Source organism: Falco punctatus, assembly GCF_963210335.1.
Source record: "Falco punctatus genome assembly, chromosome: 3".
In the NCBI taxonomy this organism is placed as follows: domain Eukaryota; kingdom Metazoa; phylum Chordata; class Aves; order Falconiformes; family Falconidae; genus Falco; species Falco punctatus.
This window is the reverse complement of record NC_137582.1, coordinates 81,552,815-81,579,593: the sequence shown is the minus strand read 5'-3', so window position 1 is coordinate 81,579,593 and position 26,779 is coordinate 81,552,815. Positions and strand designations below refer to the sequence as shown.

Below are 26,779 nucleotides of genomic sequence, written 5' to 3'. Positions count from 1 at the left end.
TATGAATCCTATGGCTATTCCTTATGTTTCAAAATAAGAAAAAAGTTGCTTTATATTTTGAAGTTTAAATTGTCAGAACTATGGAAACATGCAATGGTGTTACTACCGTGAAAATCAGCTTTTCAGAGAATGCTCTCAAATGTTATACCCTGTTGTCACATTCTGACACAGGTTATTTTGTTTTCTGTGGTGAATTAGTTATTCTTAAATGGGACACCTACCATTGATACAACTTCATTGTTTGCAGGTGACAAAGCCACTTTCTAGGAGAAAGGCACACAGTGTGATGGTACAGGTTTGTAACCTCAACATCACTGGTTTTAATTCTGCTGCTGCTTGGTTTTAGGTTACTTAGAAGCTCGGGATTTACCAAGTCAGGGCCTTTATCCTTTCATGCGGACTCTTTTCTGTAATGTTGGTTCAAGATGCAAGAATTCTAGTTACACAACACAGACAAACCACCGCTTACGGTAAGTTACGAATTGGGCAGAGCTATCAGCATCACACTGCGTCTTTTTCTAAAGCAAAGGTTGTCACTCTGTGCTAAGTTTCCTTCAGTGACCTTATGAATGCAAAAGATGTAGGGTCTTTAGTCATGCCTCTTATGAATTTTTGTTTGCCTTTCTTGGGCATTTTATGCTGTTATTAGATAACAAAAACTTTTTTTTGGGGAAAATTGGAGGTGTGCCTTGTATTCTTGCCCTTTGTTGCTGCTTTTGTTCTTCTCTCAAAAGTCTTTTATTACATGAGGGTGAGCCTGGGCAGTAAAAAGTGTATTATGCATGGATTTAAACTTCGGGTAGTTTGGGAGCACACATAGTAGGAGAAGTAAAGGCAGAAAAGCAAAACAAGGATAACTCTTAAGTAAGACCACAAAAAGCCAGAAAGGAGTAGTAGTAACTCTGTACTAAAAAGAACTTGAAGTAGCCTGTAAAAGGGCCTTGTCACAGGATCCCAGAGTACAGAAAGAAAAGGGATGGACCTGAATTTGAGCTTTTTCTTTAAGAAATGTGGTAATTTGACCTACTTCAAAATGTTGAAAAGCATTGAGATGCAAGGACACATGTAAATTGGCTGAAGGATGCAGTCATAAGTAATCTTTCAACATACATAACAATAAAGTCAAACTGAGGTGAGCTAATCAGAATATATGTGTATATATATATGTATTACTGTTAGAAAATTGAGAATATCTACCAAAAAAGATCTTAGAGAGCTGAGCCAGGTAAGTGTGTAAGACCATTAAGTTTTTATGGTTTATTATTGTAGAAGTTTATAGATAGCAATAAATTCAGCATGCAGCAAGTTGGAAAGCTTCAATATCACAGTAATAGGCCATGATACTTACAGTTTGATCTAGACAGTCTGTTCTAGTTATTTGTATATGTAGAGAACTGTTGATTAAGCATAAGATCATGCAAAATAAATCTTGTTTATGGGCAAATACCTTTTACATAAAGCAATCATTTCTTAGTAGAATTGAAATCTTTATGGTTTAAGCCACAAATTGTTATTAGGCCAGTTCTTTTATCATAGAAAATGCTTATATACAGAAATAACAGCATTATAGTAATCCTAAACAAAAATTCTCCTAGTAATAATAATACAGTTCAAATCGTTACACAACCACTTAGTTTCTTCTCCTTTCTCTGGGGTTATCTTACCTTTTCACTGTTGCTTTGGTTCATAAGGTCAGTGGCTACAGTCTGGTGGTAGTAGGGTTGTTATGGTAAATTGTGATCTGAAGCTCCTTTTGCCTGGAGGAATGTGTTGTGTTGATGGCTTCTTTTTCACTCTAGGGTACACTTGGGGTCATTTGTGTTTGCTAAAGTGCTTTTAAACCTTCTTTGTCCTCCACTGGTCTGCATGTCTATGATACATCTGAAGGTATATGGTATCTTTTACATATGTTAGGTATCTGTTCTTTTTTCTTGATACTTATAAATCAACTTTGTCTGGCTATAGTTCTGCATTTTAACTGACCGCTGGTGAGTTGTTTATAGCCATGGGATCCTCGGTGCCAGCCTATGCCCCATCTCTTATCATCCTAGACCTGTACTCCAGTACAATGCATCCTGTGTCCCTGCTTCTCAAGGCCTCTACTGTTACACTGGGCCTGAGTTCCTCTGCACTGATTTGCTATGTTAATCATAAATACCTCATTTTCCACAGAATGATCACGTGTTACTACTGTCTGTGTAAAACTATGGTGGTATTATACAATGACAAGTGAAAGTCAAGTAAATAGCCATAGCCATCTGGCCAGAAAAAAAATAATAAATTAAAACTAAACCGAGTCAAAAGCAAAACTGCAGGTACGTTAAGACAATTCAAACAAAGTAAAGGTGTCAAACCTCTGTGCTATGGTCTGGCAAACTCAGTACAAAGCCTGTAGCCTGTTACTTTCAGTGGCAATACTATATCACTATGCAATAACTGTTGGCCTTTTTAAAAATTATGTCCTAAAAGGATAGGTCTTATCTTTATCACTAGTCCAGATGCCATCTAAGTGTGTTAAATCTCTAAAAACTATGAAATATATTGACTTCTCTGCATGTTTATTTATACTGTTTTGTCTGAGTTGCCCAAATTATATTTCAGCTCAAAAGAAAAGCAGGAAAGAATTTCCTGGAGGCAGTCTTAGACCTACTTAAGAATTGGGGAAATTATTCAGCGGCTTTCAATTTTTCAATGAAAAAATAAAATGCAAGCATGTATGTATATGTACATACTCAATAGGCTACACTGAGTAGCGTATGGCCTGGGTAAGGAAAAGAGGTGTAAATGTAGTATGAAGTTCATTCTGAGGTCAGTCTATTCCAGTAGGTCCATCAGTTTAAATTAAATCAACCTTAGGTCTGCTCTGACTTATGCTGGCTGCGAACAGCCTTAGGAATACAGACTGTCAGCTTGATCAGCCAAACATAACTGGATCCTACAAAGTCCCTGTGTTGACTGGAGAGAAGGGATGGCATAGGAGCAGTAATACAGATTATCTTCCCTTTCAGGATTATATCAAACCATCGGTGGCTCTTTACAATCATTTTCAGGGACATTTTTACATCAACAATGTTGCATTTATTAAGGGTAAATCAAAGACTTTGCGTAGTTTGCATGGACACTTAACCCATTTATTTTCACAGTACGTACCACATCAGTGCTACCAGTTGGAAATATAGTTGTTGTCTTTTGGAAAAAAGTAATTCTATGACTTCTCTTGGAACCTCCACTATGAAACCCATAAATTACCCAAATGACTATTTGTCAGTGAGCAGCCTGAGCAGGACTGCTCCTTGAGGGGAGCTGAGCCAGGGGTTGAAGTCATCCTGGTGCAGGCCATGCCCTCACAGATGTGGTGCCATCCCCTCAAGCAACAGGCTCTATTAACAGCCATTGATATAGTGAGAAGATGAGCCAGGTTAAGTCTACAACTACCTCATTAATTCTGATTTACAGCAAAATCCCTGATGACTTGAAAACCATCCATTTGTTAACAGCTCTGAAGCTTTGCTCCTTGCTCCTCTCTTCAGCCACTGCAAAAGCTGGTGGCTTGCAGCTCTTTGATGTGATTCCCTAACCTGTTACACTCAGCAGTATCTCAGAGCAGAGTAAGGAAATATTTAGGAGGTATCTTTAGGAACTCCCATGGCAAATGATGTTTTTCCCTGCTCTTTCCAGAATGTTCCACCCCCCATCTCACCTTAATGGAGCACAGAGTAAAACTGAGAGCATGCAGATAAGATAAAACCATGCAGCACAGTGTCCTATGGCCTAACATCTGCAAATGCAAGTGCCTGTGCATAGAAACATAATATATCCCCAGTACTCTTAATTCAACTGCAAATACTGCAGAATGTGGTGGGATTTGCCCTTGCAGCTCAGACTCCTAGATCTATGTTCATCAGACTTCTCAATACCTAAAAGAAAATGAAGCTTAGGTTTTCTTGGACTTAGAACTACAGAGATCATTAAAACAATACTCTAAAATGTTGTTTCTAAGCTCATTAGTTTATTTCTCTCTATTTATCCACAAGCAGTAGCAGCCTGAGCAGTGCCAGGCGAGGCAAACCCTGTAGGTGTGTCAGAGCCCCAGGTCTGTCTCTGGCATCTTCTCCTGGATGGACCCCTCAGACCCATTTGGTAGGTCTGTCTCCTTTTGCACCTGACTGGACTCCTGGGTTCATTCTGCTGTGTTGGGGCTGTTGCTGGAACCTGTGACCCACCCCCAGGTCTGCCTGCTTGCCAGGATTGTGGGTGATGGTGCCCCACCGGGGAGGATGTGGCCTCCTCCAGGGGTGCTTCAGTTCCTAGCTTGTCCCTCCTGCTGGGGGCATCCCACTCCCCCTGGTCACTTTCTTGTTACTGTTTTTATTGATACCTGGGCCTCTGTGGTTCTCTGGTGGAGTAGTATTGGAAGAGCTCATGTACAAGAGCAGGTGTGGAAAAACAAGATCAAGCAAGATCTAAGCAGTGACAGCACTTGCATAAAATTGCTTAAAGGGTCAGATTTTTCTTTACTTACGTATCTTAAAATGAAAAAAGACAGAATTCTGCAAGATAGCTGTATGTCTGCAGCAACTTACTGAATAGTCACCCTGGCTTTTGTAGTCTTGTGCTATGTAGTTGGAAAACAGAAACTTAAGCAATTTTAGTGATCTTGCTTACAGATTGTCAGGGTTGTGGAGAAAAGGAATTTTTAACATGAGTTTTCTCCATTTTATAGCCAATTAAGAACAATGTTTTTTTTTTAGTTCTTTATATTGTTTGGTCCGTTGCATTTTATAAGGGTTATAATAGTATGCAACATGGAGGGGAAAGATCTTTCTGTGACAGACCTGCAGTAAGCTATTTTCCAGCATGTGTTTTGGTGTTGATGGAGATGTCATGTCTCCAGGCTGTCCTGAGATGGTGCAGAATGGGAGCCAGCGGAGTTGGGGATTTGCAATTTTAGAGACAAATTTTTAATGTGGTGGCAGGGGTGAGATTGAGACAAGAGTGTGCTGAGAGGCTCATGAAAATCACCAGTCTAAACAGCATTGCACATCATAACTGAGGTCTCAGATGAACATTCTTATCATCATCCTGAGTAACTGGGTAATTTGAACAGAATTAGCATTTCTGAGTCATGGCTTTAGGAAATTGCTTTTACATGCTCAAAGAGATGCAGAGTCTTTTTGCTCTTTTGCAGTGTTTTATCAAGGTCAAAGTTTGTTTGAATGTATGTCTTTAATTTGATTTCTGTCCTCACACAGGTATTTCTGGAAGTGCACAATTAAGGAAAGAGTTACCATGGATGATAATAAATTCATATATACATATATATATATCCCCCCCTTCTCCTAACACCCCAGTTCTAATTAGATATGTTCTCTCCTATAAATTACTAGCTTCCTCCTTTTGTCCTTTTTCTCATCCCTTGCTTCTCCTCTTTATTGTTCCTAGTAACTGCTGCTGTTGACTTACTCAACGCATACACAAGTAAGTTCATGTAGTCTTCTGCTCCAGAAAACACACACTGAAGGCTCTCCGGGAGGGTAGCAGTACAACTAAATATTTTTGTTGGCACACTGTCTGAAAATTGCTTGTCTTGACTGTCCTTGCAGCTGGTTTTGAGTCTAGTTTCTTATCTTTTTGGCAAGATGGTGACATCTTCCTGCAATTTTGTGTTGTTTGTGTTGAATTAAGAAACTAGTGATCTCTCATAGCATTCTTATTAGGAGCTAAATATCGTCCCCTATTACCATGTTGAAAATACGTAAGACTCCTTAAACTTAACACAGATATTCAGTAAATAGAACCTCTGTAATATTTTAAGCTGTTTCATAAAATGGAGCCTGATAACTAATATCCGGCCTATTGAGATTTCCTCTTCCAAAGGAGGTTGCTCCAAGAGTAACCAGAGCAAGGGCTGTGGCAATGATGGCAAAAAAGGGCATGAGTGGCAGCTGGCTGAGATTTGGTCCTGCCCTGGAAATCCCCATAAAGCTAATAGTTTAGAAACAGCATGTCCAAACGGCTGTTCTCATTTGTTGAGAGGCTTGTTCTTGGGAGTGTGGTGTTTCTATGAGTTTCTCAGGTTGCATGTGCTGTCTTCTGTAATAGCTGGGCCTTATCCTCTGTCTTAGTCCTTTTTCCATACTATAAATATCTACACCAACTTGCTTTTCCTGGCACTTACCCTGGAGCTCTTTAGAGCCACCATGCTCTGAGTGCTGCCAGGTATTTTCTTTGTTTCTAGTCTGTGTACCCTCTCCACCCTGTGTAGTCTGTGAGACCCCTCACAGGAGAGTGGCTGGTCTCCCCAGCCCTCAAACCCACAGATGCTGAAAGAACATCCCAGCTGAGCTGCTGTCCTGCTCGGTTAAGGGACAAAGCAGGAGGGCTAAGCAGGCTGCTGCTGTCTCACACAGCACCTAGGGAAGTACGGCCTGAAGCCTTCTTAGTTCAAAGGAAGCTTTATAGCTGTCAACAAAATATTGTAAAGCTAAGTGATGAAGAGCAGACAGTGTTTTTCCTTACTTAAATTGTGGGGTGAGGGAGTTCAGTTTTCCTCTTGTTTGAAAAAATATTGCTAAACAGATCCCGCTTAGCTATTACATTTGCTACCTACCTGCTCCAAGAACCACCCACTGCTCTGCTCACGCAGTGTGAGGCTGAATGGTTTCTGGGCTGGGATTACTCACAAGAGATTCAGATTAACAGAAGAGATTAATAGTCACCTAACTCAGCCTGTGTTGTCAGATGTGCTTCTGCTATATATCAAACAGGTGGCTATAACACATAAGATTTGGTGCCAAGATCAAAAGGGTTGTTTTCTTCCGCGCCGCCCCCCCCCCCCTCCAAGCTCTTCATCAACCCAAGCTTTGCAGATCCAAGATGCAGCAGAGTCAAAAGATGCAGCAGAGTCAATGATGGAGGAAGAGGAGAGGCAGTTACTGGCTCCCTCTGTCATTGTTACCTGTGCAGCCTGCTGCTGGCAGGGAGGTTGGGGGGCACCTGCAGCCCTGGAGCCAGACCTGAGCCCAGCCATATGCTCCTGTGTGGGTAAAAGTGTCCTTTTCCCCCAGAGCATTATTGTTTGCAATGCTTCTAAACCAGGGACAATTGTACATGGGGATGCAAGGCTTATGTTTAATTTGGAGGGAAATTAATGTGGGTTGAAATAGTGCCTTTGTGCTCCACTTCTCTGAAGACTTGTGATTGTATTAAGGCGTGATATTTTGTAAGTTTAGTTGTCAATTTAAAGTTCATCAAGTATTTAAAAAAAATAAAAATCCATGGCAAATCCTGTGGAAACTGAGCTAGGGTTGTTTTATTTTTTTTTTTTTTTTTTTAAGTTCTGACTGGATCTGTGTGTTTACCAATGTAGTGGTTGTTATTCTGGTCAAGTGCTGGCCACTTTTTCCTGCTCAAAAAGCGCAGTGCTAGAAAGTTTTCAGTATGTAGTTAGCGTTTCTGTTCTTTGCCAAATACCAGTGTTTCTAGCTGTCTGAAATTTCAGGCAGTAGGTGTGTTGGTAATACTGGAATTTATGTGGTGGTTTTCAAAATCAATAGCTAAAGCCTAGCTATTAATCACCTAAAAAGCTGCCCTTTGAGCAACAGAAACCTGCTTTTTAAAACTCCATTTAAAAGGAGAGAAAAAAAAATGTGGTGAGGAATTTTTTTACTTTAAGCCGTTGAAGTTTGAAGCTGGTGAAAGAGTTTTCCAAAATCCTACTGGCTATTTGCCAAGCTGGGATCAAAATAAGCTGCACTGAAACAATCAAGAACTTGATTGTTTTAAGATTAAATTTTTTTCTCGTCTCTTAGTCTAAAGTTGCAGACAGCTTGGTGGCTGTCTAAACAAATGAGGATCAGGGAGGGAGGGAGAGAGAAATGAAAGAATCAGAAAGCAGTGGCTGATTCTTTGGTTTAGGAATCTGTCTCATTAGATTTTTCTTTACTAATAAGTAAGAATTGTGCTGAAAACTAGTATTCAGATACAAATTTGACAAGAAAGGAATGTAACTCATTATATTTTTGTAACTGGTGCTTATGTGACAGTTAATTGTGCCTATAATGAAAAATAGCAATGTTTTTGCTGCACAAGATTTCACTTTAAGATCCTTTGAACTTCCTATAACATAAACCAGAATTCAACTGCCTAATGACATGCTAAAGATGATTATTCCATTGTTTATGGTGTCTTAGGAGAGTCTAAGTAATTTTGGCCTGTAAAGTAATGTTTAAATGACTCTTTGACTTCTGATTTCATTTTATTGTTAGAAAATTGTTGTGCTGTCGAGTAACCGCCAGATGGTAGTACGATAGAGATAATAGTGATAACAAACCAGGGCTTTAGCTGTAAGCTAAAATCAGAGGAAAGCCAGTAGTGATAATTAGACATTATTTTTATAGATTCTTGTGTGTATTTGAAAAAACAAGTTGTCGTAGCTCAAATACAAAGTGTATAGGGTTTCCTTACAACAGACACTGAAAGTGTGTGAGTCAGCATAGGGCAAAAATGTGTAGCCAGAGATACCATTCTCACTTTGCAAGTAGAAGGGTGCCTTGGGGAGCATGTCAAGTGGAATGTGCGTGTTTGTTAGTGTGGGCATTTTTTTGTTAAGGTGGTGGAATTGTTATCATAGTTCTGTTGCTTAGTAAACTAACTTAAAAGGAAATGCCAACTTTCTTCAGGGCCCAGAAAGAGGGACTTAACCTGTATTTGGTGACATTGACCAGCTTACCTGTTCTGGTTGCAGTGTGTTGCCTTACCTGCAACAGGAAAACTTGAACTTCTGGGTACAGGCTATCAAAGAACTATGACTTGGACTCATGATAAACCAGGGGAGAAAAGTTAAGTGTGTTCAGAAACACCAAAGACTTCTTTGAATGTGTCTGTCTTTGGCTGCTGCCAGAATTGTTTTACTGGTGTAGGTGAGTGGCTCCAGCTCAGAATTTTTAAATTGCTCTCTTTCCTGAGGTTTTGAGACTTAAAGCTGCAACTTTCACGCTAATGAATTTAACTAAATGAAAGTTGTGTAAATGTGTAATAATTTAAAAAAAAATCAGAATACTGCTGTGAGTATATACACATTTTTCAGCTAAAATTTCAGCTAAAAAAGCTTAAAACTTGCTTCCAGTTTGTAATTACATCCTCTGTTCCATTTATTTCTGTAAAAAAGTACTGCAGGCATCCGAAGTGGTCCAGAGAGATTCACAGGACCTGATTTAGACCTCATGAAAGAGGTAGAAGAACTTGCAAAGGGATTTATTGAGACCACAGAGAAAGCGATGGCTCTGGAAAAGCTATGGGAGGAAACTTCAAAGTTCTCAGGTAAACTGTGATCTTTCTAATAATGAATTGATTTGTCTATCAGGTAGTGATAAACCATCAAACAAAGGAACACTCTTAAAAATAAAATGAACAAACTAAAATTTTAGTTAATCTGAAAAAAACCTACTTTTATGATTACTATTACTGTGGCTGCCATAAAATTATCAGAAAAAAAAGTTAGATTTCTAAAACTGTGCCCTTGTTTTCCTACTTGGTAGTTAACAAAATACTGGGAGGGGAAAGGTTTAAAGCTAAGGATTAATAATCTAAGCACATGGTTACTTGGTCTAGCATGCATTCAGAAGTAATTTATCAGGCTTCAAGTCTTTCTCCCCAGGTTTTTCTGTTGTACTGGAGAGTATAGGGATGGAAAAATCTCAGTAGCTCACACCTGGTGACCTTTAGCAAACAAGTCACTCTCTCAATAAAAAAGTGAGACTTCAAAAACCAATGTCTATTGTTTCTGCTCTGTTCCCACCCATACTGCACAGCCTTGCTGCTGTAGCAGGTGGACATTTAAGGCATATTACTACTACCCTGCCTTTCTGGCTGAGTTTTCAAATATAAAGATTTAGGTGAAACAGTCATTTTCATGGCTGTCTGGGAGCTAATACATTCATGTAGTGTTTCTTTTGCCATACTGAGAAGTGAATGGTAAACAATTTCTTTTAAATTATTTTTGTTACAATAGTAAAAGTATCAGAAAGCCCAGAAAATAATTCGGATCACTTTCTAGGTTATTTGTTGTTTCACATGCCTTTACTCCTGTAGAAATGCCCTTTGTGCACTACTTGTTACTGCTTATAAAATTGATTATTCTGAATTTAATAATGCATCTCTGTAAAGAAAAATATTTGATTTTACAGGGCTCCATAACATCACCACTTCTCTTACTGTAAGTATTTTTACAGTCTATTGCTAAATTACAGTTCTGGATATTGAGGCATCTTTATTATAATGGTCAGAAATTTGTAACCTATCAAGTTATAGTAAACTATCTTTAAAAAACAAAATTGGTGTGCTGTTGAGGTAAAAAATTACGTCTTGTAAATTTGATAGAGGTTCACTGGTTTCTAGATTACTGATTTAAACCAGTCCAGGTTGTTAATAGCTAATATCCACAACTATTTGAAAGCTAGTTGTTCATTAGGAGCAATTTCAAAGTCCATCCACTAGACTTTGTCTAGCTGTATAAAATCATATTACAAAATGTCTTGCAAGGAACTCTAGTGTGTACTTACCATTAAAAAAACCCCCAACAAACAAATCAACAACCCCCACCAAAAAAAAAAAGGCAACCCAAAACTTAAAAAAGAACTGCAGTGAGATTGAAAAGATGAGCCCTTTGCTTGGGTGAGGTTACTTTGAATTTGAATTTGTGATATGGCAAGCGGACTCAAGCAGGGGTGTAGGAAGACAAATATGCAAGAAGTAACATGATTCCTTCCAGAATCTGTTTGGCAGTTTGTGTGACATGAGTTTGGTCTTTATGCTGTCCCTAACGCATTAGTTCTTTCACCCTTCTGTTCTCAACAGAAAAAGGAAGGCTGAATGGGCACAGTAGTGGATCTCCATTACCGCTAGTTTTGTAACTTTCACAGATGACTGTTTTCACTTTAAAAATAGTTTAAAATTATTTTTCTCCATATTTGGTTGATTGTAACTGCTACTTCATGGAACTTAGGTTTCCATTTTATAACTTGAAATTAGATATCATTTTTATAGTAACACTTTTAAATTGCTCATGATGCTTGATTGAATGGACCTGTATCAATAAGAGATTACATTTCAGAAATGGAATATAAAATAATAATAATGTAATTACAAATATTAAGAAAACAGTTGAAAGCAGCCTATCATTATTGGTAACAGAGCTTGTATACACAAGCTTCTTTTTGTATAAACCATGCTCATGTTACTATTATCCAAAAGACCTCTAGTGAAACATAAATTTAGAGAAACAAAGACTGCATAATAAACAAGTGTGATAGAACCTATGTTTTGTGTAGGCATCTGGTAGTGTAGTTCTATAAAAGAGTGATTTTTACCCCAGTCAGTTCAAGAGCTGTTCTTATAAATTATTATTTCACAGCCCCCTCCACACTCCATAAGGAGCTGTGAGGCAAGAATTGCATGTCCCTGGCAGTCCCCAGGTCTTTATACCGTAGACTTAGAAATTCATTAGAGGGCTAAAGAGCTCCTTGTGTTTGAGATCTCAAAGATAATTCTTCTTTTTGGCAAAGAGTTACCCTTCTGAGTAGAGATTAACTTTTTTCCTAGATCCATTTTCCATCATAGTAGGGAAAGGCATCTGAAACAAAGCTGTCATAAGTTCAAAGTACCACCAAAATAATGTGGTGAAATACCAAAGCTAGAGATGCATTTCCACTTGAAAAAAATGTTTTAAATGGTTTAAAATTCAAGAAGGCTGGGGTAGGGGAAATAACAGGCACCTACTACCTCTTTTTCCTGTTAATGGAAGTGTTTTGTGTAAATGTTTTCTTCACATAAAGATGGATTTGAATGAAGTGGAGGAAATGATTTCTAGAGCAGAAAGCCTGTACAAGCAACCATATTTCTGGAACTTTCTGCATTCACTCCCTTACCTTGAATTGGATAACTTTTATACAGAAGATGAGTTAGCTGCTGTAGCACAGTTTCTAAAAGTTATTCAAAAGTAAGTACTTTTACATTCTTAAAAGTGCTCAGTTTAAATATTTTACCTGCAATTCTTGTTCTTCTCACTGTCTATTTAATAAAATAAGCATCCTTATCAGTGTAAACAGGCTGAAATTTTCTTTGGTTTATCAGATTCTGCTTTTATAGAAGCATAGTAGGAGTTTTAAGTCATTCTGATTCCTTCATTAACTGTATTTTTCATCTCTGTCAAACTCAGCAGAGATTCTTTAGGAGTGTCCAAGAAGTAGCTTTGTGTTAGCAAGGGCTATCCCATCACATAATTGGGCTTTGAACTTTGTAATGTGCTTTGGGAGTCTTTGAAAGACAGAATATTTATATATGAATTTAAGAAAATGATAGTTTGGATTCTAATCAATTTAATATGTATGTAGCACCTAGACAATATCAGGAAAATTACTCTATTTTGTTTCTCAGGCCTCTGGTTATCAAAATTACTTGCTGTCTTGCAAGAAGTGAAGCAGTAAGAAAAAACCCAGAGTGTATTCTGAATATGAAAGTTTTCTGCCTCAGGTAAAGGACAGCTGGATTCAGAGGAAGACCTGGTATCAAAAGCACAGACTAAGACAAATATCTACAGGAATTTCCAGTAAAATAAGGGGATTGTTAGGAAAAAGTCAGAAATATATTTGCCAGAGTAGGCAGTTGGCTGTAGTATGTTGATAGGTAATTGTCATTGTAGTCAATTAACATATTTATAAGGCTAGAAGAAGCCACTGAATTCAGCTGCCTGTGCAAGACTGGCCATGAACTTCGCCAGCCTTACCCTACAAGGAGGCAGAGGCTCAAAGACTTTAAATGGGAAATTACTGTGCTGATCTGTCACCCTTTAGCATTCCACCGCCTTTTTCCCCAATAAAAAAAGATATGAATTATATGATTACATTTTTTTTTTTAAACTGGGAAATAAGTCTCCTTTGATGACAACATGGATTGCAACTGTGTTGGGCCTAGATTTTTTTTAAATCTTTTTTTCTCCTTTATGCCCGAGTAATTTGTAACCTTATTCCAGCTAGTTTTCTGAACTATTAACATGCAAAGCTGTATTAGCTGTGCTCATAGTACTTAAAATTTCAAAAGCAAAGGTCTTTTCTGAAAGATTTGCAAACTGAGTCTGAATGTTCCTGAGGTAAAACAGGAACTTGATTATAAAGTTTTGGTTATTGTTTTCTTCTTCAGCAGTGGTAAACAAAGACAACAGCAACTACTGGCTGCTGTGCTGGGTCACGTTATTAATCTGTTAATATAATCTCAGCAGTGATTTCTCTACCCTGAGCCTATAGCACAGATAGAGGGAGAAGGGAAATAAAAAAGTGGAGGGTGTTCATGGTTATGGTGTTTTTCTTCCCACATAACTGTTACACATACTGAGACCCTGCTTTCCAGGAAGTGGCTGGGCATCTGCCTGTTGATGGGAAGTCGTGAATAAATTCCTTGTTATGTTTCATTTGCATGCACAACTTTTCCTTTACCTGTTACCGGGGGTCCTCAAACTGTTTAACCAGGGGGCCAGTGCGCGGATGCAGTGGCAGGCAGCCATCTGCGGCTGCTTGGTTTCCCCCCCAACCCCCGGCGGGGGGACGGGGCAGGGGGTTCTGTAAATACTGGGGGCTGGGTTGAGGACCCTGGGAGGCTGTATCCAGCCCACGGACTGTGGTTTGAGGACCCCTGTATTAAACTGTTATTGTTTTGATCCATAAGTCCTCACCTGCCTTTTATTTTTTTCCTGTCCTATGGGAGAAGGGAATGAATGAACAGCTGTGTAGGTGCTTAGTTGCCAGCTAGGTTTCAATGCACAAGAGAACTAATAAGGGCACACTCAGGTGTTTATGTTTGGGCTTTGATTTTTTTTATAAGACTTTGATGCCCCTCGATGACCAAATTTGCCATAATCAATTTAGCAAGCAAACCACAAAAACCAATACTCTCTTCTGGACTAGCTTTGTATTACTAACATACATTTCTAGAGGTCGTGTCTCGGGTAGAATTTAGTCAGCAGAAAGGTACCCAAATTTACAACTTCCTCCACTTCCTGGGCCGTACCATGCTTGCTGTGTCTCTGAGGTACTTAAAAGAGACTTTTCACATCTACTTGGTGAAGTTAAATGATGTTGGGGTTTTTGGTTTTGTTTTTATTTCCTCTCGTGTTGGAAATTGCTGATCCACTCTAACAAAATGAGTTTCTTATTTGCATACCATAAAAAGAATATAGGAAATAACTGGTAAATTTGACATAAGCTTTATTAAATTACAACTACATAAGCAAGGAAGTTTGTTTCACAGTGAAGGTGACTGGGACTTGTAAGAAGTTCAATAGATATATTTTTATCAATGCGTTCTGAAATATGTTTTGTTTAGTTTGTTGTGAGAATAACTGTTCTGTTGCTTTAAAGGTTCTTTTTTTCTCTGCAGACTGAAAGTAAAATGTAAGTATTTTGTGTCCACCCTGCCTTGTTATGGGGATAACTGGGATAATGCTTGTGGTGGTTTTGCTCTCACTTTGAACTCTTTTTCTCTCTCTCTTTTTTTTGTTTTTGTTTTGGTGTTTTTTTTTGTTTTGTTTAAAAGAACATTGGTCCTTTTACGAGACATTTCTTTAATGAAAACTGAGTGAAACACTAACTGTAAAATCTCAACTTGTGGTTTTTTTCATGAAAAGTCTAATTTGAAAAAATGTTAATTTTTCAACAATATAACCAACTATTTTAATGTGCAATTGCTTGAATGTCATCTTTTTCCACCAGGCCCTTTCAGTTTTTCTGGGTGTATAGGAAGCCTGATTTTTGGTTTATGTTTCACTTTCAGTACCTTACCATCATTGAAGGATTTAGCTATGATGCCATTGGGCCAAAATTTCTATGAAGTGGTGAAAAAAGCACTGAATCTAACCGCTGCATCGGTACAGGATAGTAGCTTAGAAGGTAAAGAATTTGCTTCAGGCTTTCTTTGAAGTACTTTGTAGGCATGCTGGGAATATGTGATAGCAGTAACTGAGCTTCTGCCAAATTCCTAATGTAAAAGCTCTAAGAGCTGACATAAATTGCTGTAATGCTAACCTATTTCTTTACTGATTTTTTTTTTTTTTAATGTTTTTAGGTTTAGCTTAAAGTTTTAAACCTGATGTTTTTTAAATGCTAATAACTACATTTCATCAGAAACTTTGATAAGCAAAGCATGTTGGTCTAATATATAGAGTTTAGAGTGATCTTTCAGTGGTGAATTTTGGAGAAACTAAATCACTACAAAGGACAATTTCTTCCATTTCATAGAAGTATAGCCTCTTGTTTTGGATATACTTGTTAAGCATTATGGCTGTTTTCCTTCAAGCTTCATTCTTCTGTTATCGTAAATTCTGCTGAAGGGCTATGTTTCCCCATCTGCTACTTGAGTGTGGGAGATGAGTTTAATTGGAGAAAGTAGGCTGGCCCCAGGACAACTCCTCAAGAAAAGGTCAGGAACATGTTTCATTGGCAAACTGTCTGGTGGCACATGATTAGATTCTAGGTGCAGCTGTCTGCTCTGCACGGAAGGTCAGGCTAAGAATTATATGCAGTCTAAATCCCATTTCACCTGTCAAAATGAAGACTGAAGTGGTACAAAGGTGTGTGTTGGAGCCCTTACGCAGAAGCTGGACTTGAATTCCCTGGGTCTTCTGGTATTCTCCTGGTGTTCTCCCTCTCAGCAATGATTCATATCCAGCCCATATACACATATTTGCTGTCTACATGCAGAATTAGACACACAGTTCAGAATGCCACCCTGCTGGCAATGGCTCTGCAGGGGAATCTCACCATTGTTATGACCTTGCCATACTACTATTGCAATCATGGATTTTATCTTAGTGAAACTGGTGTTTAGGTACACAGGTGTTCCCACACCCCAAAAAAACTAGAAACATGGTACTTGTTTCTCGCCAAGTATGAATCATCAAGAAACAGAATGAACAAAATGCAGGGGTGATATAAACAGAAGGTTTTCTTTCTTTCAGGTTTTCAGTATAATCTTTCTCTCAGGGATGCCTTGTGGAATCCACATGCTGTGAGAGCAGAACTCAAATCCAGGTTTGGTTTTGATGATCTTCATGTTGAGAAGCTGCTAAGTTATACAGCACAATTAACAAAGGTAAATCACTTGAAAATTTTAGCATCCTCCTCTTATCTTTGTTTTGACTTATATCCTCAAGGGATGTTTTTATGTCTTATGAAAGCTTCAGTTACAGTTTAGATTTGTGAAACAGCTACAAGACTGCTAAATATTCTGGATTCATTCCCATCAAAATAAATGTATTTAGCTTCAGCTGAAATTTCTGCACATGAAGATCCTGATAGGTCTAGTTGTGTACATTAGTGAATTTATGCTGCTCTGAAGTCACCATTGAGCATGGCAAAGTCCTGAGCTTATTATCCAGTCCTGTAGAGAATTCTGGTGTTTTCTCCACTAAGTTTTTAAACTAAGGCCTAGATTTGAAGCTGCCTGGATTAATTTGGCAGGTAACATTTTTCATCTGGTATGTTGGACAAAGAATGCTTGTCTCTTCTGTCCATAAATTAAAACACATCAAGAGTTCTTTCTTCTCAGCAGTGCAGTCTTGATATGAATATACTTGACTGATGAATTGTCTCAGTGGAGCTATTCAAATATACCAGTGATGTGTCAAATTTTGAAGGAAATCTCTTTTCTCAGAGAGCGCTTTCTAACCTGTCTTCTAGACCAAAGTGATCTGTTATGATGATCTGGTTTGAACTGCAGAAAACTTGAAACGTCTTCCACATTTCTACTGAAGTCCACAGTTTTTGAATAGAACATGTCGGTATTTATCTGAAATATGTTTGTTCTTTGACAGCTACAGTCTAAAGTTGTACTCCAGAAAAGCTTGTAATGAAAATAGCTGATTTACACAAAGAGATAAATTATAAAAAAACCCTTGACTCAAAAGTTGAAGCATTTTAATGAAAGATCAGTGATGGCCAGTTTGATCAACTGAACTGAATTTGATTGCAGCCTGGTAGCTATGGTTGGCTATGTAATCCCAGGGAACTCACTTGTTAGCTGTTTAATATCTTGATATTGTGTGCTTGTGTTAAGGCGCTGGAGACCATTAAAAGGTATGAAAGGAAATATGAAAGCCTGGACAATACCTGTTCTGAGCACTTCGATTCTGTATGTAGTGTCCCTGCTTGTTTGGTGTTAAAACATCTGCAAAACTTTTAAATTTTCTAGTCACAATTGAAAGGAGTTAAGATGTAAAGGGTCTCAGAAAGATATTAATGGGGAGAATTAAAATATGCTGAATTATTTTTGTATGCTTTAATATTTGTATGATTTGGAATGATAAATTTTTCAATATGGAATTTGGAAGTCGGGGTATGAGGGAAAAAATCTGGTGTTATGGCCACACTGATGAAACCTGCCAACTTCAATTTAAAACTAGTCTGCTGCATGTAATCCTTGGTTGAGATGTATCATTCTACTGAATACTTTTTACATCAGTAATTTTTATACTTGGGAAGTTGCTTTGATATATTTATTCTAGTGTGGGTGCATTGTATCATTGTCAAGTTAGTTCAGCATCAGCGTGCAAATGACTATAGAAGTAGCAACACTGGTGCAGACACATGGTGAAAATTCCTTGCATATACAAGCCTCATCATTCTGCCTGCTGTTTGAGCACCCTAATGGGGCCACTGGTATTTTAAACAGACAGCACTCTGCACGTGGAGTTCTTTGAAGAAGCACTCAGAATATAAGGCTGGATTAAATGGGTTTTGTTCTCACCAAAGGAAGCTATGTGATACTTTTTTTTTTCACCAGATAAGTAAGTTGATAGCAGAGATAACACTCAACAGCTCTTTTGAGATACTCATTAATTTCTTATGTCCCTGCCAGATTCCCACAGGAGAGACACTGGAGCAGTTTGTGTGCTCTGCTCTATCCACTGTGATAGAAGATGAAGCAAACAAAGAGAATAATGAAGAGGACTGTATTTCTGCATGGCATGAGGCCAAATTGTATCTTGTTCATGCTGTCAGCAAGCTCAGACTTTATGCACAGGTACACTTTAATAAGTTAATAGATTAAATTCGTAATGTTTGCATGTAGACTGTCAACAGTAACTCAGTTAAAAGATCTGAGTTGTCTATTAAATATTATTGTTGTGATTTTTTTTCATCTTGCTAAAAAGACAAAGTAATCCTTTTAAAGAATTGTTACAGTAGAAGTATAATCTATCACCACATGTCCACATCATCAGATTTTCTCATTAACTCAAATACAGGTTTGAAATCTAATAGGGAATATAGTCAAATATAGTGCATTGCAGAGGCCTGACAGAAGGAAGACCTATTTATTTACTGTCCCCGTCTGAGCCTGAATTTTGGGCAAAACTGAAAGCAGACTACAGGCCTCCACTGATATATTGTATAATTTGTTTACTTTTAATTCCCTTCCACTATCTTTGGCAATAATGGTTGAAGCATGTTGAAGTGATGACAGTAAAACTCCAGCACAGTATCTTAAATTTCTGCTCTGGAAGAAGAGCTTGGCATGCAGTCTCTATGATGACATATGTGTAGTTGCATGGAGAAAAGGATAAACCATTCAGGTGTTTCTGAAGGAAAACACTTTGCTAGCTGCCCTAATGCTGGTGTTTGTTTTTCCGCTGAAATATGGTTGGTGAGGTTTTTTCCCATTAAAAAAAAAAAAAAAAAAAAAAAAAAAAAAAAAAAAAAAACAAAAAAACACAGTTGTGCTTTGAGCTTCTCTGGAGATGTTTGTAATATCATCTAAAGAAAGCATGTAAAGCTTATCGTGTATTTCCTCAGAAATGTAGCCTTTGATTTCTATCTTGATAAAGGTTTCACTGATGTATGATGGCTTGAAGTAATAATTTAATGTGATTGCCAAAATGAATGCACTAATTTTATTGTAGCTGTAGGAAAATCCAGTAATAACTTCAGCCATGATTTTAAAACTTTCCACAAGACCTGACACCCTTATAATGGCAACTTGAAGCACTGCTGACCACTGGGAATTCCCTTGGTGAACAGGGTATCTCTTAACAGTAAAAAATATGTTAGAACCACTTGGCATTAAAAAAAAATAAAAATGTAATGTTTGTGGAAAGGACAGCAATAGGTTTGGCCAGGCCTCTGTATCCCTTATTCTAGTCTACACAATAAAAGCATACGGGCTCCTTCTCCATCTTTTTGTGTAATGGGACCCCAAAAATGTTGAGGCTGCTACCTTTCATTATGTTGGTAGTGTAGGCAGAAGTCCTGTAAGGGAAAGCAAGCCAAAGTAATTGACTGTGGAGAAGGTCTGCTTTTGGGTGGTTTCAGTCTTAGGCCATCTTTTCACCATTCCTGGGTCTTTGGGCAAGGACAGGACAGCGCAGGACATTAGTTCTCTGTATCATATAGCATGTTATGTTGCAACTTGCAAGTTAGTCCAAAATATTGAAAATCAGCTCTTGTAAGGCCATTCATTTCAGAGTCTAGACACATTGTTAGGGAGAAATTTTGCTGTCATTTTTTTTTTTAAAGACATTCAAATTCTGTATATTGAATAAATAATGATTCTCTAAAAAGGTGCTTTCTGTTTTGCATTCAATCTGCCAGGTATTTGAGCAATGGTTCAGCAGCAGCAGGCTCTCTCAGAAAGTCCTTTCGGAATTTGAAAGAATCATAGCTGACTTAATGCCTCAGTTTCTAGATGACAGGCAAGCCAAGAAACTTTTTTTGGAGATAAATACCCTGATCCAGCAATGGAATGAGAAGTCGGATGCTTACTTTTCTGAAGGATATACTGCATCTCACGATCTGTAAGCTACACTCACCTTTCTGCAAGTTGTCTTACAAAGTTCAGATCAGCTTGTACATTTAATTTTCACATTACCTTTAACTGATTTATGATTTTTGTCTCTTTTGTGTTTTTATTTTTTATTCTGTAATCGAAAATTTCTTAGAATTTCAAGTTGCCCATTTGGCTTATCGCTTAATGCAAATGTAAGCAGTTTATATGAAGATATAGCCATACATTCTGCACTTGTTCAGAATGAAGCAGTCTCAATCTCCCTGTACAGTATAGTTATTCTTTTAGCAGTTGGTCACTGATCTAGTAGAAATCTATTTTGTCGCAACTTTGGAAATTACTTCAACTCCCATTTCAGGACAAGTTTGTAAAGATTGACTGTGTTTTAATTTCAGGTATTCTTATTCACAGCATATGTTTTAAAATAAAATCAAGACAACTGTTCTGGGTGATTTTTGCAAAGTAAAGTGTTTTAAGAGCTCTGTTTCCCCATGTATAAAAAAACCAAAAGGACTCGTTAAAAATGAACTGGAAGGTTCTACACAGGACTTGAAAGTTGTAGGTACAGGGAGTTAATGTTTGTATGAGTTGGCAGAGCCTCATGAAGTCTGTGGCAGAGCACAGGAACTGATTGATACTTCCCTCTTTCTAACTGCACATCGGATGACTTGCATTGCTTCTGGGAGTTATAATGTTGGTCTCAATTCGGCATTGCTTGTAATGGCTCTACTTGTTCATATCAAAAACTCTCCTTCATTGGAGGAGATATGATCCACGCTATACAAATCAACATCTGAGGATAAATCTGAAAGATACAATCCATTATCCACTGTTAAGAGACTGCAGTCAAATTGTTCAATAATTTAGAGTACATTTTGGAATTCAGTTCCTTTTTTTTAAAAGGAAACTACTATACTGCTGTTGTTGTAAGAAACTGCAAAGTAGATGATATAGTGACTGCACAACAAAAAAGCCTCATAATTTGTCATCAACTTTACCTTTTTGTTTGTAGTACACGATGTTTCTGTGCTCTATCTCTTTTGATTGCAGAATCATGCATCTGGAGAGAATGCAGTCTGTACTTCAGGATGTACCTCAATGGCCTGTTACAAAGAGATTGCTTCTGGTAGATGGAGCTATAAGGAATGTAATAGCGCAGTATTTATACTTCACTGAAGGTAAAGCTGCATGGTGGTTATTCATTACTGGCACTCAAATGGCTTCCATGGAATAACATGGGAAATGGATAACATTCCTATCTCAAGGAAGGCATTTTGGCTTTAATACATGTCATGCTTAGATATCTACAGCAGCTTTTAAATTCCTTAAATTTTGCTTCTTGTAGTGACAGTAGAACATGACATAATACCTGTTTTCACTTCTCATATCAGGAAAAAACAATTTCCTTAGGCATGTTATCTGATGTTGTATGATTCTGTGGCTGTTGTTTAAAGATCTAACTCAAGAAAAAGAGCCTGCTTAATAAAAATGAAAATTATCAATGCCTGAGAAGTTTCTCACACCATCAGTCATGCATGTGTGAACAAAAAGTCTTAGTCTTAGTTTTAGATGCATCTTGACTTTTCTGGCTGGTCATTGCAAGTGAAGCAAAATGCTGAGTTGGACATACGTTTTTCTGATTGCAAAGTAAGGGTTTAACTGAGGGCTGTGAAGCACAGAGGCAGGGTTCTTTTCTCTCTATGCTTTTGGACACAAAGCTAGTCTGATGGTGAAGGAAGTGGAAGATGCCATTCCTAGAAGACAGGGGACAGTACTGAAGAACTTGGGGCAAGTGGAGGTGTATTTTACAAAGAGCTGGAGAACTGGATCTGTTTTCAGCTGTTTGACTGAACAAGATGAAGTGGCTCCCATAAAGTTCTTGTAAATATGTCAGTTCAGCAATCATGACTTTCAGGTTTGGAATATATTTATAGCATTACATGTTGTGCTAGGACTCAGATTGTGTGATGCCAGCACCATTGTACCCAGGAGCTGGTCAGCAAAGCAATCATATTACAAGGTCCACACACATCTAGAATAAAAAAAAAGGGGGGGACACACACGACACGGGGGGACGGGGGACACAACAAGTTATCTTCCTGTGAAATCTTGTAGTGGAGACCCGCAATATTATAATGTGGGCATATATAGAAAGAACACTTGTATTAGTTGTAATTAGGCGTGTGAAAAACATTTTGGTCTTTTTGGGGACATTGATAGTCTTGAATTACTTTATATGGCTTTACACTAAAGAAGAGAATATATTAAAAGTACAAATTTTGTCCAAGATGCCACTGAAATTGTGCAATTTTGTTCTTGATTCTAGCTCAGACGTCTTCAGATTGCAAATAAAACCTTGTTTGAAGATCACTGTTGGAAACTGACACAGACTGTGGTGCAAGTTTTGTGTATTTTAGTCCTGTGCATCGTTGCTAGGGGTAAAGATTGTGCAGGTCACATTACAGCATCGGTGATGACAGCAAAGCCCACTTTCCTTGGGTTATGTTGTATGACATATGTATGCTCCTTGCCTTTAATGGCTTTATAGCTGATCACTCTGGGAATTTAGTGAGCAGTTCTCTTGTTGATAGGCAAAAAAAATTATAGAATCCAGCACAACCTTTAGTTGTATCAGCTAACTGAACTAAACTGTAAATTCTCTTTTAGCCTCTAAAAATGAATAAGGACTGAGTGCACAGCAGGGAGCAGATCTCTTGAGAAAACAAGTACTCCTTCAACATAATTTTCCAAAGATGCACTTTTAAGATAAACAATCAAATTTCATATTAAATTATCTTCCATGTTAAGGTCATTGGACCAAAAGGTGTAATTTTTGTCTTGTGGGTTTTGTTTTATAGCCCATGGCTGCAAGGAGTTGCTACCACTAGTTGTATTATTGAATCCTGATGTATTTGCACCCAAACCTGCAAGACCCCCCTGGAACTTCAGGATAGTTTCTGCCGTCTTGTTTTTAGGATGGGTTGATTTTGAAGCCTGCTACACAATTTTGCCTATATACTATTCCTTTCTTCATGGTGGTGGAGTTAGACTGACTTCTTACAGCTAGGCATCTTCCCTGCCAGTTTATGTGGTAAAATACTCATATCCACCCACACAAAGGAACATACAGGAACAATGGCAAGTGAGAGATTCCCAAACAGTACCATGTCACAAGGCTGGGTCACTTTACAGACGGAGGGGTTTACTGTCTAGGGATATGGGACTCATGGGAAGCAGGGAAAGGGTGTTTGGGACTGTACCACACTTAGTATGGGAGGTTTGGAAGAGGAACCAAAGTGGTGGAGTGGAAGTGATCTAGGTGGTTTGAGAGGAACAAGTACAGGAAAATAGAAACAAGGTGATGAAAGGGGCTGCTCACATATAAACAGGCTGCTTGGTTAATATGCTTGCCTGGCCATGCCCTGCACCTGACCACTGCAAGCTGTCCTGCCTTCTTGTTAAAACTTAATTCCTAACTCTTTCCCTGGGTGAGGACTCTATTCTGTGTGCAAGTGTGTATGTATGTGGGTCTGTGTGAAGCAACTGAGGTCAGACCATGGGATGTATAGGGGCCCATAGAAACACCTGGAAGAACTGGAGTGAGTGAAATCACGTGCCAGCAAGTGGGGTGGGACCTGTGTGTCTGTGATGCCAGAAACTAAAGTGAGGGTGGGCATATCAGTATGTGGCTGCTAGTGAATAGCAGGCTGGGCTGGCTGAAGGGTGGGTGAGGTGACCTCGGGGCTGCGGAGGTGTACACTTCTTTGATAGTGAGGAGTCGTCAGCTATCAGAGGGACCAGGGGGTTTAGGCAAACACCAGAGAGACCATGGGTCTGAGGATTGACTCAGAGATCTGTTTGTGTACCTCCTATGTGTGAAGCACCTGAGGGACCAGGACTAGCTGCTAGATGGCCTGTGTATCCGAGAGCAGTTATTGCAGGGATCCACTCTGTGTGTGAGCAAGCTCATCTGTATCAGGAACTGGAGCAGGGCTGCAGCCTCAAGGGCTCGTATGCCCAGGTGCCAACAATGGGGAGGGAGACTGGGATCCAGGGGCAGCTTCTGGGCAGACTGTATATTTGAGCCCAGCTGCTGTGGTGGATCCACACTGTGTGTACACTGTATTCCCTCTAACAGACCGCCATGCTGACCAAGCAGGGAGGTGAACAGGGTGAAGCTGTTGGTGCTGTTTGTGTGTGTTGGTTCGAGGTGATCTGTGTGGCCAGCCATGTTCATTTACTGTTTATGTGTTAGTTTGTGTGCCTACCTGTCCAGACTTGCTGCTGGTTGGACCTGGGGGCATGGACCTATTGCAGCCTCACCTCTGTAGGGCTGCTGGGTTTGGCAGCTTCCTAACATGACCTGGTAACGTTTCTGTGGTTACCTTTTTTTTTTTTTTTTTTTTTTTTTTTTGAGAAGGGGGAGATTAGTTTTGCTTGGGAGCTTGAGGAATTAGTTCTTTCCATATTTCAGAAGAATTTTCTGGCTAAATCAATAGTTATATATGGAAAGAATCCAAGTTTATTTACAGCATTCAATAGCTAGAAGCCCGCACAGGACCTCATTTCCTTTTCCTGAAAATCATGAAAGCTCACTGAAGTAATTGGAGCTACTCTGATATAACTGAAAGGGAATAGCGTTATGCTTTTGCTGGTGTAAGAAGACTGGTCTCTTCTTTCTGCCTTGTCTTGATCAAACTTTCTTAGTGGTGGTGCAGGGAGGAAGTAGTCTTTGCTCCTTAGAAGTGCAGAGTGCAACTGTGTGCATATTTTGTGCAAAATGATGGAGTGCTTTGGGCAGAGTTGACATCTAAACCAAAGTGGAACCTTCGTGCCTCTGTAACTGCTGTATTTTTAAACCGTGTCATGCACAATTTTCCTTCCTAGAAGGATGATTCCTAATATACTGTCTCTGAATTACTCTGTAGGTTAAATATTTTCTTTATGTGGGGTGTGTGGGGAAATGTCTTACAGAAGCTTTGCATAGCCTGGAAAAACTGATTCCCTTTGCCCAAAGAGATGGACTCATTCATCTAGACATCAGAAAGCTCTTTGTGGAGCTAAAACAGGTATGTTGTTATTTAATGTTTGTATATTAATTTGCATAAAGCTGTAAAGGCTTATTTTAAGGGGATAAAAAGTATGTGCTGAATATTTCACTTGTTATTCAGCAGCGTTTTGGTCCAACTTTACTCTGTACTTTTTTGCCTTTTGACATTTCATTGTAAGAATTAACATGGAGAGTGAATTAAATCTGTTCCTTCACACCAAGTTCATTTTTAAAGTGATAGTATATTCATTAAATTTTAGATGTTGATGAGTAATGCTTCCTATATATGCAACGACATGCTTACAATGTTTGAGAAGACCCTGAGACTTCCACAGAGCTCAGACAACATTGACATTTTAGCAATACACATGTGCCCTGGCAATGGCTCAGAGGTGACTTTCAGGCTAAGTACCCAGGTCCAGTCACTAAAGGAATCTGTAAGTATTTCTGGTTTGGGGTTTTTTGTTGTTTTTTTTTTTTTTTTTTTTTTTTTTTTTGTTTTTGTTTTTTTTTTCATGTTGAAAGCTTTCAGTGCCTTAATTATATTACTATTACAAAACAAAATAAATTAGCAGGGGTTGTAGCTTACTACTTAGTATTTGCTGTTAATAAGTGGATGGGTAGCAAATAATTATTTAAATAAACTGATTATAACGTGCTTGTCAGCAAGGGACAAGTGGTCCTGCAGAGTTTCTTGAGTAGCTATGACATTCTAGACATGTTAAGTAGCTGTGGCTTCAAAAAAAAAAAAAATTGAGAAGGTTTGAAAGACTGCTTATTTAATCCATTTTATGTTGGTTTTTAATATAATCAATATTACAAATCTAAGAAGCAGGGCCAAAGTCTCAGGTGAGTTTCCCTTTTACTGGTTTCAAATATTGCTTTCTTTCTTGTGAAAGGTCCTGCTTCTGCAAAAAGTAACTCAGGGACAACAGAGCCTGCCAGATTCCGTAATGGATGGTTATTTGGGATGGCAAGAAATAGAAGAGAAGCTAACCGAAAATTATGCTTATTACTGTGAAAATAATCAATTGCTGAACACAGAGGCACCATCTGAGGAGGGTGTCCATTTCAGTTCTTGTCAGGAACAGCTGCTCTTTTCACTGTATGTATCTTGTATGCCTTCTAATACATACGGATCCTGACTGGTACCCTGATTTTTCTTTTGATTACCACCTAGTGTTAACAATTTTTTATAAGCACAAACAGGAAGGTAGAGGGTGATTTATATATTTATTTTTTTTTTGTTAAGTAGTAGTGGTATTTGGGAGCATAGGGGTGGAAACAGGCTGAGGATAGGCAGGTATCTAGGATTCTAAAAGTCTATTCTCCCTTTTTATCTTCTCACATCCAAGCATTTTCTGCTACTTTTCAGCCTGCTTCCTGGTACATACCTATACCTCTCTGGTACTGTGCTTCTCAGGATGCTTGGAAACTTGGATCTGGAAGACTCCTGGGAGACACAGGAAAACATTAAAGAGAGGGTAGCTAGGAAGTGCACTAGGAGGGGTATTGCAGCCTCAGATTGCTTTCTGAGAACACATCAACTGATCACTGTTCCTCTATTTTGCCATCTTTCTATTAAGTTGATTGTATTTTGCAATGACTCAGTAATTCTACTGATTTCAAGCTTTAATAATGTTAAATCAGAGTATATTAGAGACAAATTCCTTTATTGATAAAGTGCTTTAAAATAGGATAGGATTTTATTATTCTTGCTTGGCAATGTAAAGCATGAGCATAATGCGTTTAATTGAAATTGCATTTATGCTGGACAGATGTCCTAGGTCACAATTTAAGCATGTGTAGAAGATAACTACATTACATAGGTGTATGAGAAACTTAGGTGTATGGACAGAAGCATTGGCTATTAAAGCAGTAAAACTATTAGGTCTAAGCATT

The 26,779-nt window shown here is 38.4% G+C and overlaps 1 protein-coding gene across 2 annotated transcripts in view; it reads left to right on the top strand.

Moving 5' to 3' along the window:
• ABCA13 (ATP binding cassette subfamily A member 13) overlaps positions 1-26,779 on the top strand; it is a 218,324-nt gene that overhangs the window by 16,752 nt on the left and 174,793 nt on the right. For both annotated transcript variants that reach the window (XM_080379025.1, XM_080379026.1), the window contains exons 3-14: positions 347-470; positions 9,170-9,321; positions 10,188-10,216; positions 11,835-11,998; positions 14,824-14,939; positions 16,007-16,140; positions 17,905-18,069; positions 19,635-19,837; positions 20,878-21,005; positions 24,802-24,896; positions 25,138-25,314; positions 25,777-25,982. In XM_080379025.1, the coding sequence (XP_080235151.1) occupies positions 347-470; positions 9,170-9,321; positions 10,188-10,216; positions 11,835-11,998; positions 14,824-14,939; positions 16,007-16,140; positions 17,905-18,069; positions 19,635-19,837; positions 20,878-21,005; positions 24,802-24,896; positions 25,138-25,314; positions 25,777-25,982 (1,693 nt within the window). The remainder of the gene's footprint in view (positions 1-346; positions 471-9,169; positions 9,322-10,187; positions 10,217-11,834; positions 11,999-14,823; positions 14,940-16,006; positions 16,141-17,904; positions 18,070-19,634; positions 19,838-20,877; positions 21,006-24,801; positions 24,897-25,137; positions 25,315-25,776; positions 25,983-26,779) is intronic.